We start from the raw sequence: 12748 nt of genomic DNA, 5'->3' as shown, positions 1-12748 counted from the left end.
GATACCAGTACTTGACAACAGATTAAACTACCCCCCCCCGCCCCAAAACAAAACAAAACAATAGCAGCACAAAAAAAGCAATCACTTCCTATAATCACTTCCTACTTCCTGTAGTCGCAGACTGAGGGTGGCGTCCGTCACTCACTTGTAGTTGCTGTTGATGTCCGACACTCTCCAGGCGTTCTGCATGTCGAAGCCCATCCTCAGGACCTCCATCTCGAACCTCTGCCACACATGGTCGCCTGGCCGGCACAGGTGGACATGCTGGTCCTCATCTGCGGCGCTGGCTCCCAGGCACCAGGCGTGGTAGGCCAGGGCGAACAGGTCCTCGAGACGGGCGGGGTGGGCGATGGCGCGGTTCAGCCGCTTCAGCCACTCCTGGCACTGCTTGAACGTGGAGAAGTGACATCTGCCAGGGCAAAATAGAGAGCGTTACTGGAGCTGCAGGCGGCATCTGTTCCTATCTGCGTTCGCCTATGATCTGATCGAATATCAAACTACCTGAACGACAGCAATGAGAACTATTTGACTATGATCAAAAAATATTTCACAGTAGTCTGCTTCCTTTATACGTGCCTCACCATATTAATTTTTTTATTTTAGTTTTAACTGATACAATCTGCAGTGGTTTGCAGTTAATTGAAGGTACAGTGCACTCCCTCAGGAGATGACAAGCACAGTGAATTGTAGAAGGTTTTTTGACCAGAATAAATTGATTCCTTATGATACTGCTCCCCTATAAGATACAGCACACAAAAAACCCACACAGAGCTAGCCGACACTCAGAGAAATGTCCCCTGGAAAGAGGGTATCTGTCAAAACACTTGTTTCATCTGAAGAAAACCTAAAACTGTGTAGGATCACTGGTGTGATTTTTCTCCTTCTTCTTAAAAAGGTTTAAACCACCAGAATCAGACAATCTTTAAGGGTGGCCTAACCAGTGTGAAAAGAAATGGGCGCCACAGATACAACACTGGAAATAAACTCTCTCCTTCCCTCTCCCCACGCACGGCCAGAGAGACTATTCTTGGGGTGACAATGACAAACGGCCCATGTCTCTGAGCGTCGTTTTTGCCGCTAAAGCTCCCTCCCCTTTACGCGCACAAGTAGCTCCAAGACGTTTCCGTACCTGACCACCTTGGAGTCCTTGCAGATGATGTGTAGCTGGAACATGTCCCGGCTCTCTACGCTCTCGATCAGCCTGAGAGGGACCTATGTGGGAGGGGGGTGAGGGAGAGGAAGGTGACAGAAGGAGAGACGAGTCATCCTGGTGCTCTGGAGAGTTGCGCGTCAAGCAGGACACCCTGACTCGGTGGTGAAGGAGCTCTAACCAGCCTACACTAGTGACGGGATTCAGAGAGGCTGATGGGACAGAGATAGGGAGGTTGAAGGGGCTGCACCAGGGTAAAGATCTAAACTCAACAGCTAACACGGTGTCCAAAGGAACCAAACTGTCAAAAATAAATCTATTAATCAAAATATTATACAAATGGACACGGCGATTGCGTTTCTCGTTAATTCTCTTCCACCCCATCTTCAGGTGGTTAGTAATGACCTACTACATCACCCAGAGGATTAATTTAATGTATTTATTTTAAGTTTGCTGCTGTTTCGGGCAGCACATGCAGACAGGTCTAATGTCAATACAGGTGTCTCCATGCAGAGCAATTTCATCACAAACGGTTTAACTCAGGTCAAGGGCCCATGCACCTCACATATTCTTTTTTACTGTACACGTCACTGGTCCTAAAAATAACTATACACAATAAATAGAATAAAAATCTCACTGCGCTCGTCAGTAAACGGTTTTAACCAAGACTAGGACAGAACCGCGACCCTGAGCTGGTGCACATGAGGACAGTCCCATTGGGCAGCTAATGAGCCGTGCGGAGTGATGAAACGGGGCGTGTGCATTAAACTCGGGGCCAGCCATCAAAGCTGTCGAGCTGAATAAACACAGAGATCCAAATAAGAGGACACTGAGAGATGCTCCGTTTACCATTCATCACTTAATTATAATAATACACATTTATGGTACAGGTCACTTCTGGCTCCTAAGGTCAGACCCATTCATCTTTGGGTTGAGCAGTAATAAGCAGGTAGTAACTGGTGAAAGCAGCTCTTTGGTTGTAAAGGCAAAGAAAAGAGGGAAGGCAGGTAAGGGAAGGATTGAAAGCAAAGAAATGGCACACAGCTATGAGCCAAACCTCAGCAAAGAGAGGCGTGGATTAGTCTGCCAGAGTACTACAGCAGTGACTCGCTCGGCATGCCCTGGTTAGCACACGCACTCGGAGAGGCACAAGTTCAGGATGAAGCCAGTTGGGTAACGATAGCAGTCGAGGCCTGAGGGGACGCTACCAGAGGGGCCTACAGAGCTCAGAGGAGGGCGTGCTACACCGACACAACTAACGTGAGAGAAAGACTCTAGTTTCTGTACATTGACCATCATATCAGAGCTGGTCAGACTGGGCCACTGTGTGGTGGACGGGAGGACGGGACATCAGAGGTGAGATGTAAACGCAAGCAGATTAAATCCAATGCAATGTTGGAACTAAGTGGACTTTAATAACTGGAAGGGGTGAGGGGAGGGTGGAAAAATCAGTTTGCGACTTTACAAAGATCTGATTGAACCCAAAGACCAAAGAAAAATGAAGACAGAAAACATTGAATGACACTTCTGCAATTTACCATTAGCCAGTGGTGGGGGATTTCTCTTAAACCTGGAAGTAAATAATGAGGAAGTTCTACAAAAGAAACAAGGTTCCTTAGGTGATTGTGTAGGGGGGGATATTTATACATTTCCTACATAGAAACATGTACAGGGCCGGTTCCAAGGGTCCACTTTTAAACAAAACTGGTCAAATCGGCTCCTCAGACCATCTCGCTCCAATTAACTGGTTCATCCTGGACCTTTCACGAACAAAAGGCCTTGTGTTTTAACCAGAGAACGCTCTCGAGAGAAGTGCTTCAGGTTGCAGAGTGGAAGGGGAGGTGCCGAGTACTCACTGAAATCTCATTGTCCACCCCCTGCTGAAGGGTCTACAACACAACGTCGGGGAAAACAGAGAGAAAGGCACAGTGAAAAAGGGAAACAAACTGAGAAACTATTCAATAAAAAAAACCAAAATAAGACAAAATGGAGGGGGAAAAAAAATGCTTAAAAGTGGGTTAGGCTGAAATGAAGCGGTTAAGGAATAAATGCTACAATGTTGCAGGAAAAAAACAACTCAACAGTATATAAATAGGATGGACAATATGCAGCCGGCAATTGTGAACTTTCGCTTGCGAGCGAAGGGGGGAAATCTCCTGTGATGGACCACGCATTACTGTAGCGATCCACCGGCATGGCCATCTCCTTCCAAGGTGGTGAAAGGCATTTCTGTCTAAGTGTCTTGTGATCAACAAGCGTGAAGTAGGCTGGCCCAGGTACACCACACTGGGTGACCTGGTCTCTCCTATTTCTCCCGACCAACTCAACGCTCTCCTCCTGTACTTACAGCGTATATTCATCGGTGGCAAGCATTTCCGCCTGCTAGAGAACTCGGCTCTTTTTCCATGCACTGTATCAAGTACAGCTCTGAGCAAAATACACAGTTTGACGGTGAAGATGTCAGCGGCAAGGAATGCATGCAACACAACCACGAAAAAGGAAAATCCTCTAAAATCAACACTAAAGACAGTCATACTCACTGCAAGGAATGGAAGGTCAGGGGTGAGAATTTACGATGAAAGCGTGTAACGTGTTGGATGAGTTTGCACAGAAATTCTGAGAGTCAAAATCAAAACTTGAGAAGCAATGATGAGGATTTGCATAGTGATCTCTAATTGGACATTTTAATTCTCTCTCAAAACTGCATACCATTGAACTACATCAGTAGGTTATCTACAGCAGTTTGAACCCCAACCCTAGCCAGCACCAAGATTTCAAGCTAGGCCCATAAATCTAGACCCGATTCAGATCAGTAGAAAAGCAACCCTAACCTTAACAGAAGATTAGTTTACTGGGGGCTCTGACCCAAACTGTATCCTGGACCAAAGTGTAATCCTAAACTCATCACTAAGCTTTATTTAGGAGCAAATGTTAGCTAAATTACTTAAAGAATTATGGCTATTTCAACATTCACCTTTATCCTGAATTAATCCAAATTTTCAAATATGCAAATGTATTTATTTATCATGAATGGTTTCTCAAAACACACACATTCGTAATACAGGTAAATCCATTTATTAAGTCTTAACCCTAAATAGTATGCATGGATTGTGGTTTTAAATAAACAGACTAAGGTTAAACATCCAGGCTTTGAGATCCAAAGACATTGCGTCACTGGAGGACGCAGTCACATTAGCTGAACGATTGCATGACCCAAGTCAATAGCACGCCATGGATGAGACGCAGGGTGAGCAATCATACAGAGTAAAGGAAAGCACGTCACTCCTTTAGCCTCTCTCTGGCCTGGCAGCAATGCCCCCCCGCCCACCCTCAAAGAATGTCCAAGATTTAACATCCCCTACTAGATTATACTGCGAACCACCCCTTGAAAAGCAGTGGCGATGTCCGAAGCAGTGTTTAAATACATAAACAGATGCCCTCATTTCTGAAATCTTGAAAACCGAATTGAACTGGCCACAGCTCGGTCCGTTAATCCACAAATCAGTGCAGTGTCCCGTCTACCCCCTCCACCATGTACCACAAGGCTATGCTAAGTGAATAATTTTACAGCCCAGGAAACACAAACAACCCAAACAGGTGCCCTTTACCACACTGCTGATTGACAAAAAATAAAAAAACAGTGTGAAGCAGACTCTGACACTCACTATACTCTTGTACTCCCAAATCCTATTAAAGGGCCGCCTGTTAGATCAAAGGCTTTGTACTCTGCAGCTACACAACTGTGCCAAGTTTGGGGAGGGAGAGACAAGAACAACAGCAGCAGCAACAACAATAAAAATAGAAATGAAGGAAATTAGGAAAACAAACTCGCAAGAATAAACTGTAATTGGGTGGTGCCTGTGAAGAACTTCCACCAGTCAGAATAGATTTGTTATCAGGTCGTACTGGACTCGATTTACACATACATTGTCTAAGGTCATAAATGGGTGCTCTACTGGGAGATTTAAAAACATATGTATTCATTTGATAAAAAGGTGTTCCACATCACGCACATGGAAGAATAAATCAACACAGATCCATGTTTGCAGCTGCACAGTTGATGGAGATATGGGTGAGCTGATTGGCGGCGGGTGGATGGGAGGCTGTGTGCGTACTTACATTGATGACGGAGTCCTTGAATTTAATGTGCAGTCTGTAATTAGATATGGCGATGATGGCATCGTCCGCCCGGCCGAGATATTCCACCCCTTCCCCCTGAAGAACTGGGAATGGCACCTGGAGTACGATGGAAGACAGAACAAACGGGAAGACATGAATTCAAAGGTTAAGCTTACAGAACTCACTGGGGGCGACAGGAATTTGGATTTACAGCCCGTGTCTCCTTTGAGCCACGGATTCAAATGCAGCAATTCAACCCCCAGAGTTTGCATGTTTATTTACCTGAAGTAGTTTTGTCCAAGACAGGTTAGAATTTCACATGTGATAAGTTTTTTGTTAAAAAAAAGAAGGGAAAAACATAAATAGACGAACAAATTAATGAAACCCAAAAATAAAAAGAAGAGAGTTGTTAATGGTTATGCTTAATAAACTTCAAGGCCTCAAAGACTCTTGTTATCTTTAAAACCCAATTAATGATCTCATATACAGCTCTGGAAAAAATTGAGACCACTGCACATTTTTCTTAAATCAGCATCCATTCCATTCCAGTGTCTGTTGAATTCCAGCACATGCACAGCTCGTTCTACTGAATGAGGTATTGATTAGGTGATCACCTGAACCAAATTATATGTAACGAGGAAAAGTATAAAAAACACTGCTATGGTCATCACTATCCTCTTGCAATAGGACCAGCTGGATGGCAAAAACAGTGCTAGTAGTACCTCAAAAGTAACTGGAATCAAAAAATAACTTGACCAAGCCAAAAAGAGTTGAAAAGGAAAGTGAGGAAAAGAAGGGTTCTGGCTTTACTGGCAGAGGGATACAGTGAGCGTCGGGTTGCTTCCATCCTTAATATTTCAAAGACGGTGGTTCATAAGAACAAATGTCAAGCAGCAGACATTGGGGACAACAAAGCTACAGACCGGCAGAGGGCAAAAACGACTCTCCACTGACCGGGATGACCACCAACTCATTTCAATGTCTCTCAATAACCATAGGATGACATCAAGTGACCAACAAAAAGAATGGCAAACGGCAGCTGGGGTGATGTGCACGTCGAGGACGGTATAAAACAGGCTCCTAGGGGCAGGGCTGAAGTCGTGCAAAGCTAGAAAAAAGCCCTTCGTCAATGAGAAGCAAAGAAGAGTCAGGCTGAGGTTTGCAAAAGAACATAATGATTGGACCGTAGAGGACTGGAGTAAGGTCATCTTCTCTGAAGAGTCCAGTTTTCAGCTTTGACTAACAGCTGGTGGTCTAATGGAGAGGCCTACAAGCCACAGTGTCTCGCACCCACTGTGAAATTTGATTTGAGGATCTGGGGGTGCTTCCGCAAGGCTGGAATCGGGCAGATTTGTCATTGTGAAGGACGCATCAAATCAAGCCACGTACAAGGTTTTCCTGGAAGAAAACTTGCTTCCTTCTGCTCTGACAATGTTCCCCAACTCTGAGGATTGTTTTTTGCAGCAGGACAATGCTCCATGCCACACAGCCAGGTCAATCAAGGTGTGGATGGAGGACCACCAGATCAAGATCCTGTCATGGCCAGCCCAATCTCCAGACCTGAAATGTTCATTTTACCCAAACACATACTTATAAATAGTAAAACCAGAGAAATTGATAATTTTGCAGTGGTTTCTTAATATATACAGAGTATATATTTTTAACAGCATTTAAATTCTCAAATGGAAGACAGCATCTTGTACAATATAGTGTACAGTCACTGGCATACACTGGCACAAAACTGAAATCTGGATTCCAGAGTAATGCAGATATCTGTAATACCTATTGGTCCACCTACACCCATCTGAGCTTCTGAGATTTTCCCAGGTCAGGCTTCCAGGAAGTTGAGTTGCTATCTCAGTACCAGGACCCTGACCAGAACTACTGGTATTTCTAAATGACGTGGTAGTTGACATGTTTCTCAGACATTTATCAATTCTTTATCTCTGAGCAAACTCCTTTTTGAACGTTACAGAATCCCAAGAATGTTTCAAAGATACACATGAGGTGATAGCACTTGTATCTCTCGGAAATGAGGCTTATACACACAGCACCAGCAGAAGTTAAAAATCTTGTTTCGAGTCTCCAAACAGCCTAATTTTATCTCAGTAGCCATACAGTAAACCTGTTGTTGAAGCATACGACAGGAGGCGTGCATCCTATTGCACTTAATACATCTCCTGCATTGTTTCTGATTGTTGCCTCACAGACACCTACCCAAAAAACACTTTCTTTGTTCAGAATGACTGGCACACAGACAAGAATTGAAGTAATACCTTTAAAAAAAAACTCCTAGACTGTAGAGTTCACTTCAGGACTTCTAATTTTTCAGAAAAAGATGATTGGGTCAACACATGGGTTGAGAAAAGGCCCAAAAAAACGACTTTGTTCCTAGTTAAAAACAACAATAAATAAAAGATAATATCCGTTCACTGCAGCAGTCCAGATCCTCAACACTACAATGCACACCTCCACTCAAACGTACCGAGGCCTCGATGTCCTTGCTGATACTCAGTATTTTCTCCCCATCCCAGCCCTCTTCCAATTTCCAAAAGCGAAACATTTCATCAATAAACCGCTTAATGCAAGCAATGAATCACGTCAGAGATGACCACTGGCTCAATTTTTAGTACCTCTTGTTCCCCATTCCAGGCAGCCTTTAGGATGCCAACAACGCTGTTCAATTTCTAATTCAGAGTGCTGCTCATCTTTCAGAAGGGCCTGGTGGCAGAGCTCCAGGGAGACACACAAACAGTACACCAAGAAATTAAATTAAGAAATAAAACATACCAAGGGCACACTCCTCGCTCCTCTGTGCGGTCACCAGACTTCCTTCACCTCAGTCCCCCCCAACAAAAGAGACGGACACGCCCCTAACACGCATGCTTCATCTTGCTAGTAGATGTCGTGCCATTTCTTTTCTTAAGACATATTGCAAATTCTATCGGCAGATGTGTAAATGAAGCACCTCTGAGTCAAAACATGCCACCGCACTCTCTATACAGACATACGTCAACGTGTGGGATGAGTTTCTTTTTTGGTTTCCCACAGATGCGTGACGCTTGGTGGGCCCGTTTCTGTATGAGAGGGAACAGTCACTGCAGAAACTGTCACCCCCTCCAGTGTCGGGGGCGTGTGATGTTGTGGTTACTTGGCAAAGAAGAAAGGGAACGCAATTACATTTTACTACCGACCACAGTGAGTCTGCAGCATGTGTAATTTCATGCCTTGTGCACCGCTGTTTAATGGGAGGAATGCTGAAAACAATACGTGCTGCGAGAATAAAGAGGGTAGCAGGACGATTGAGTTTTGAAATGGGAAAACTTGCCCAAAATTGTCATTCTAATGACATGTATAGAAATAAACAGAGGGTGTTTAAATCATAACTATTTACTTATGGTGGATGTACACAACAAAGGTTTTATGGAAAAATTAAACTGCAAAAAAGCCAGTAGAGTCACACCTATTCCACGTTTTCAGAAAGCTGGAACATGGGAAACCCTTACGGACATGTTCTGCCAGAGAGATCCCTTTGCAAAGGTCAGAGTGGGAAGGGAACTGAAAGGGTTGGACTTTTTAAGCCAAGGCTGATTTGAGAAGGCCAGCATGGAGAAGAAACCACCAAGGTCACCATTCACCAAGAGAGGCTGCAACGAGCCCAGGTACAGACTACACAAGGTTCCTCGCCTCTCGATTCCTGCCGTCAATGTCTCGCCACACAGCAGCGAGGATTCAGAGGCTGCTTTACTCACAACAGTGCTTCTAGCTATAATTGTGGCAGAAGATATTTTATCATGTTTCTCTCTCTGCAGCTTTAGGCCGCTGAGATAAAGGAGTGACTAATGTTTTTTGACGAGACTCGTGACTGAATAATCAAGCGGACTACAAACACGGCCCGGCTGGCTGAGCTGTCATCTACAGAGCAGGAGGGAGGGAAGAGAAGAAAGAGGGAGAGGGGGATGTGCACACTATGACTAGACTGACAGAAAAAAAATACTAATAATAATGCTTTTGACCAAAGTGCTCTGGAAACGTATAAATGTGGATTTAGATTTTAAAAGAGAGAAGCTGTGTGAAAGAAATCAGAAAAACACATCATACTCGTCTATCAATAAACATGGTTTGTTTCATGACATTATATAATCCAGGTGTGCGGGTTTTCAAATCTTATCAAGTGTGGGTGTTTGGAATACAAACATAGGGCCGTTGGACACCTTGTTAACATGTTTTTTCCCCAAGACATGTGCTCTCACTATATATATAGTTGCATTCTGTTAATATGAGAACTGGTAAAAATCGCTCCCTCCGCTAAAACAGAAGATACTTTAAGAAAGCATGTTGGACCTGAGTGTTGCCTCCACTGACAGATGCGTCTTAGCTGTCAGAGGCAAGTCAAACTGCCATAGGAGAATGCAAAAGCAAAAGGAAATGAAAACAGGTGGAATAGAGCCAATTAATTAATCGTGAGTGAGATGAGAGAATCACAGGACACGAAGGAGATTGTCAGGTAGTGTGTGAAGCTTTAAAGCACTTCTCCAAGGTTTCCACTCCAACCGTGAACCCTTGAGGCACTCAGCTGTAAGCCTGGGATGAAACAGCCTCCCACCACACAAATGTTTTACACAGAAAATGCACTCCAGTTAGATTGACTGACTTTCTGCACGGTCACAGCCAATCAAAACTACAATCTGTTCAGCCGCTTATAGATCAGGGACAAAGGGAAAGCAGCACAATTCACAGGAATCCGAGAAGATCTAATCAGGGCTCCGGTAAAGGTCAGATTTCATGAAAACAAAGAAACAAAACAAAATCTATATATATGCTAAACCTGTTTCCAAACTCGGAGAAGGTGAATTAATATGATGGCTGGACTGCAGACCAGGCCTGGGGGGATTTTCACCCTGTTATGAAGCAGATGTATGCTGTGGGGGGGATGAGATTAAATTATTTTTGTTTTTTAGTGCGAAGATTCATTTTCGCATGAAGCTGCAGCTGGCCTAGGGGACTGCCATCAACTTTCTGGTGATGAAGGCCAGGTTTTCATGGCTTGTGAGTTTAATTGGTGCCTAGACCTTGGTTTGCAAGCCTGAGGCTGCTCGAGGAACCTCTAAGGGATTCTGGGATCTACAGACATCACATAAAACCTATGGCAATTTCAAATGGGGCTAGGGGCCAAATTTAGTCACTGGCATCTCCATTGAATTATTAAGAACAGCTAGGTGCTCTGCAGATAGAGGGAAGCATGGCCAGGCCCCGTCTCTTTGTTTCCTGTCCACTCCACTCATGGCATCCATCTGTATCCATCTTGAAATGCAGTCAAGAGCTGCATAAATGTTTCATGGCCCCCCATCCCAGAAGAACGTCCTTGGATCCGTGATAAGAGCATCAAAGCAGCTTCACGGTTGAGAGGAGAGCAAGGAAGGCAGGTGGGACCTAAATAATACTGTGCAGTTAAGTATTCAATGCTTTTTTCCACCGTATGTTTCAGGAAATATGCAGGTTACATAGTTTAAAGATTTATGGTATAAACAATGGATTAGGAGTTTACCAGGAACTCTACACTGTCATAGAAGGAGGTCTGGATTTTAACATGTATGGAAATCCCAATAAATACATTTCTACTACTCCTAACTTGGTGGATTTGTCACAGTTTGACACCCCAGTAAAATGAATTCTCCATTATCACCATGACAGAACTTCCTCTGAACGTTCAGACTGCCAAAGAAGCATGTAATTTGATTAGAAAAACAATTAAAACGAGAACAAACAATTAAAATAAAACGTATGGGATCCCTTAGCAAATGTACAATTGTGTTTTTCTCCCTCATGAACTACATTTTAATTAATCCTACTTGAATATGTTTATCCCAGGTAAATTTGATACGAGACATATGGGCTGCAAACTATTCACTAATTTCGCTAATCCTCCGCCCAGTAGAATTTATATAAAATGATTCATTAGGGTATGCAAATGATCTTGGTGCCTTCTTGAATCCACTTAATTGATGATTCAGTAAAATATTCTAGAAGATTAAGTTGGACAAAATAATCACTTTGATGTGAACATTAGGAAAGAAATAACTAAAACCACAACAGCTGTTGCCAATAAATAAATAAACAAATACATAATTATGGCCGCTCCGCTCGTGTTTAGCGCTGATAGAGCCATCTTCATTAGTGAGTAATGGTGCCGTGTCATTTTCTGCGGTTTAGTGATCCTGCCGCTGTCGGGGGACGGAGGGACCATGTTGTAGCCGACTCTCGGGAAAGAGGGGCCCTGCTCGGCTCTCCGGAGAAAAAGCCCGGGGCCTCAGAGAGCTTCTGGGGAGGAATCTTGTTCCAGAATGGGAAGCCATGACTGAGTTTTCTTATTTCCCATTTAATTTATTAGTCCATCTTTCCCATCACATTTTCTTTGATGTCATCTGTTGCGTCCCTACAAGAGAAGGCTGGTGGGGGTCACTGGTATCTTCCCTGTGCAAAAAGGGTAACTTTCCAGAACGTGTCTTCTTCTTCCTGAGATCTTTGTGACAAAGAAAACTCCAATCATAACCGATCAGGATTTTATTTCCCTTCAAAGCTATATTGTAGGTGGCATGTTCACACATCCTGCCAAACCACACTGCGCCAACCCATCTCCCTCCACAAACCGAGGTTTTTATCACTCCTCTGCATTCTGCCTTTTCAGTGTCAAACCTCCAGTTTCAGTGAATCTTATCTTACTATTGCACACTGGCATGTGCTGCACAAAAGGCAAAAATACCGCCGACTCTGAAGCGAAGCAGACTGAAATCAGGTGCAGCTTTAGAGCCTGCATTGGTTCCTGAAAGTTCCTCTTTTCTTCAGTTGCCAGATTTGATTTTCAGACAAACACGTGCGTACCATTAACTTGCATTTTGAAAGGTTTTTATTGGCGTATTTCTCTTGCACGCTAAGCCATGGCCATGCAAAACATTCCAGTGTCTGGGTGTATATAAAGCCGATCACACAACTGTCCGAGGTAAAACTAAAAGGAAACAGACACTAATGGTGGAGACTGTCCTGTAAGATTTTCTTACAGCTCTAAGTCCCTTACAAAACATGAACGAAGTATGACTCTATTCCCTTCTCCCCCTTTTAATATCTGTGGTTCAATTCCATTTAACCAGCTCTAACTCCCAGCGCGTGGATCCTGGGACCGGACACACGCAGGTTTTGATGTCACCGATTTTAAAGGTAACGAGTGTGTCCTTCAGATTAAATCATTTGAAGATGATGATTCAGAAATGATTTGCCAGCCGACGATGGTGAGGGTCAACGTTTCCCAATATGACAATTTGCACAGGACTAATAGCCAAAAATTATATTCGCTTTCCTCTCTGACGCTCTCCCTCACTTAACATCTGAGCCACTGATCTCATTATCTGGCTTTTACCAGCGTCTGCAGTGGCAGAGAATTGGCCTGGATTTTACGGCCCCCCGGCCCTGACGCCAGACCCA

The 12748-nt window shown here is 43.9% G+C and overlaps 1 protein-coding gene across 10 annotated transcripts in view; it reads right to left on the bottom strand.

The window, feature by feature from the left end:
• Nucleotides 1-12748, bottom strand: part of mtmr4 (myotubularin related protein 4) — a 58566-nt gene that overhangs the window by 12740 nt on the left and 33078 nt on the right. For 8 of the 10 annotated variants that reach the window (XM_066696104.1, XM_066696107.1, XM_066696105.1 and 5 more), the window contains 4 exons: nt 5270-5386; nt 3007-3039; nt 1130-1212; nt 146-409 (listed from right to left, as the gene is read on the bottom strand). In XM_066696104.1, the coding sequence (XP_066552201.1) occupies nt 146-409; nt 1130-1212; nt 3007-3039; nt 5270-5386 (497 nt within the window). The remainder of the gene's footprint in view (nt 1-145; nt 410-1129; nt 1213-3006; nt 3040-5269; nt 5387-12748) is intronic. The other 2 variants (XM_066696101.1, XM_066696108.1) reach the window with 1 other exon arrangement.

The sequence above is a fragment of the Amia ocellicauda genome, chromosome 22 (genome assembly GCF_036373705.1).
Source record: "Amia ocellicauda isolate fAmiCal2 chromosome 22, fAmiCal2.hap1, whole genome shotgun sequence".
NCBI classification, from domain to species: Eukaryota; Metazoa; Chordata; class Actinopteri; order Amiiformes; family Amiidae; genus Amia; species Amia ocellicauda.
Note: the sequence above shows the minus strand (reverse complement) of the source record. Positions and strands in the feature narration are given on the sequence as shown.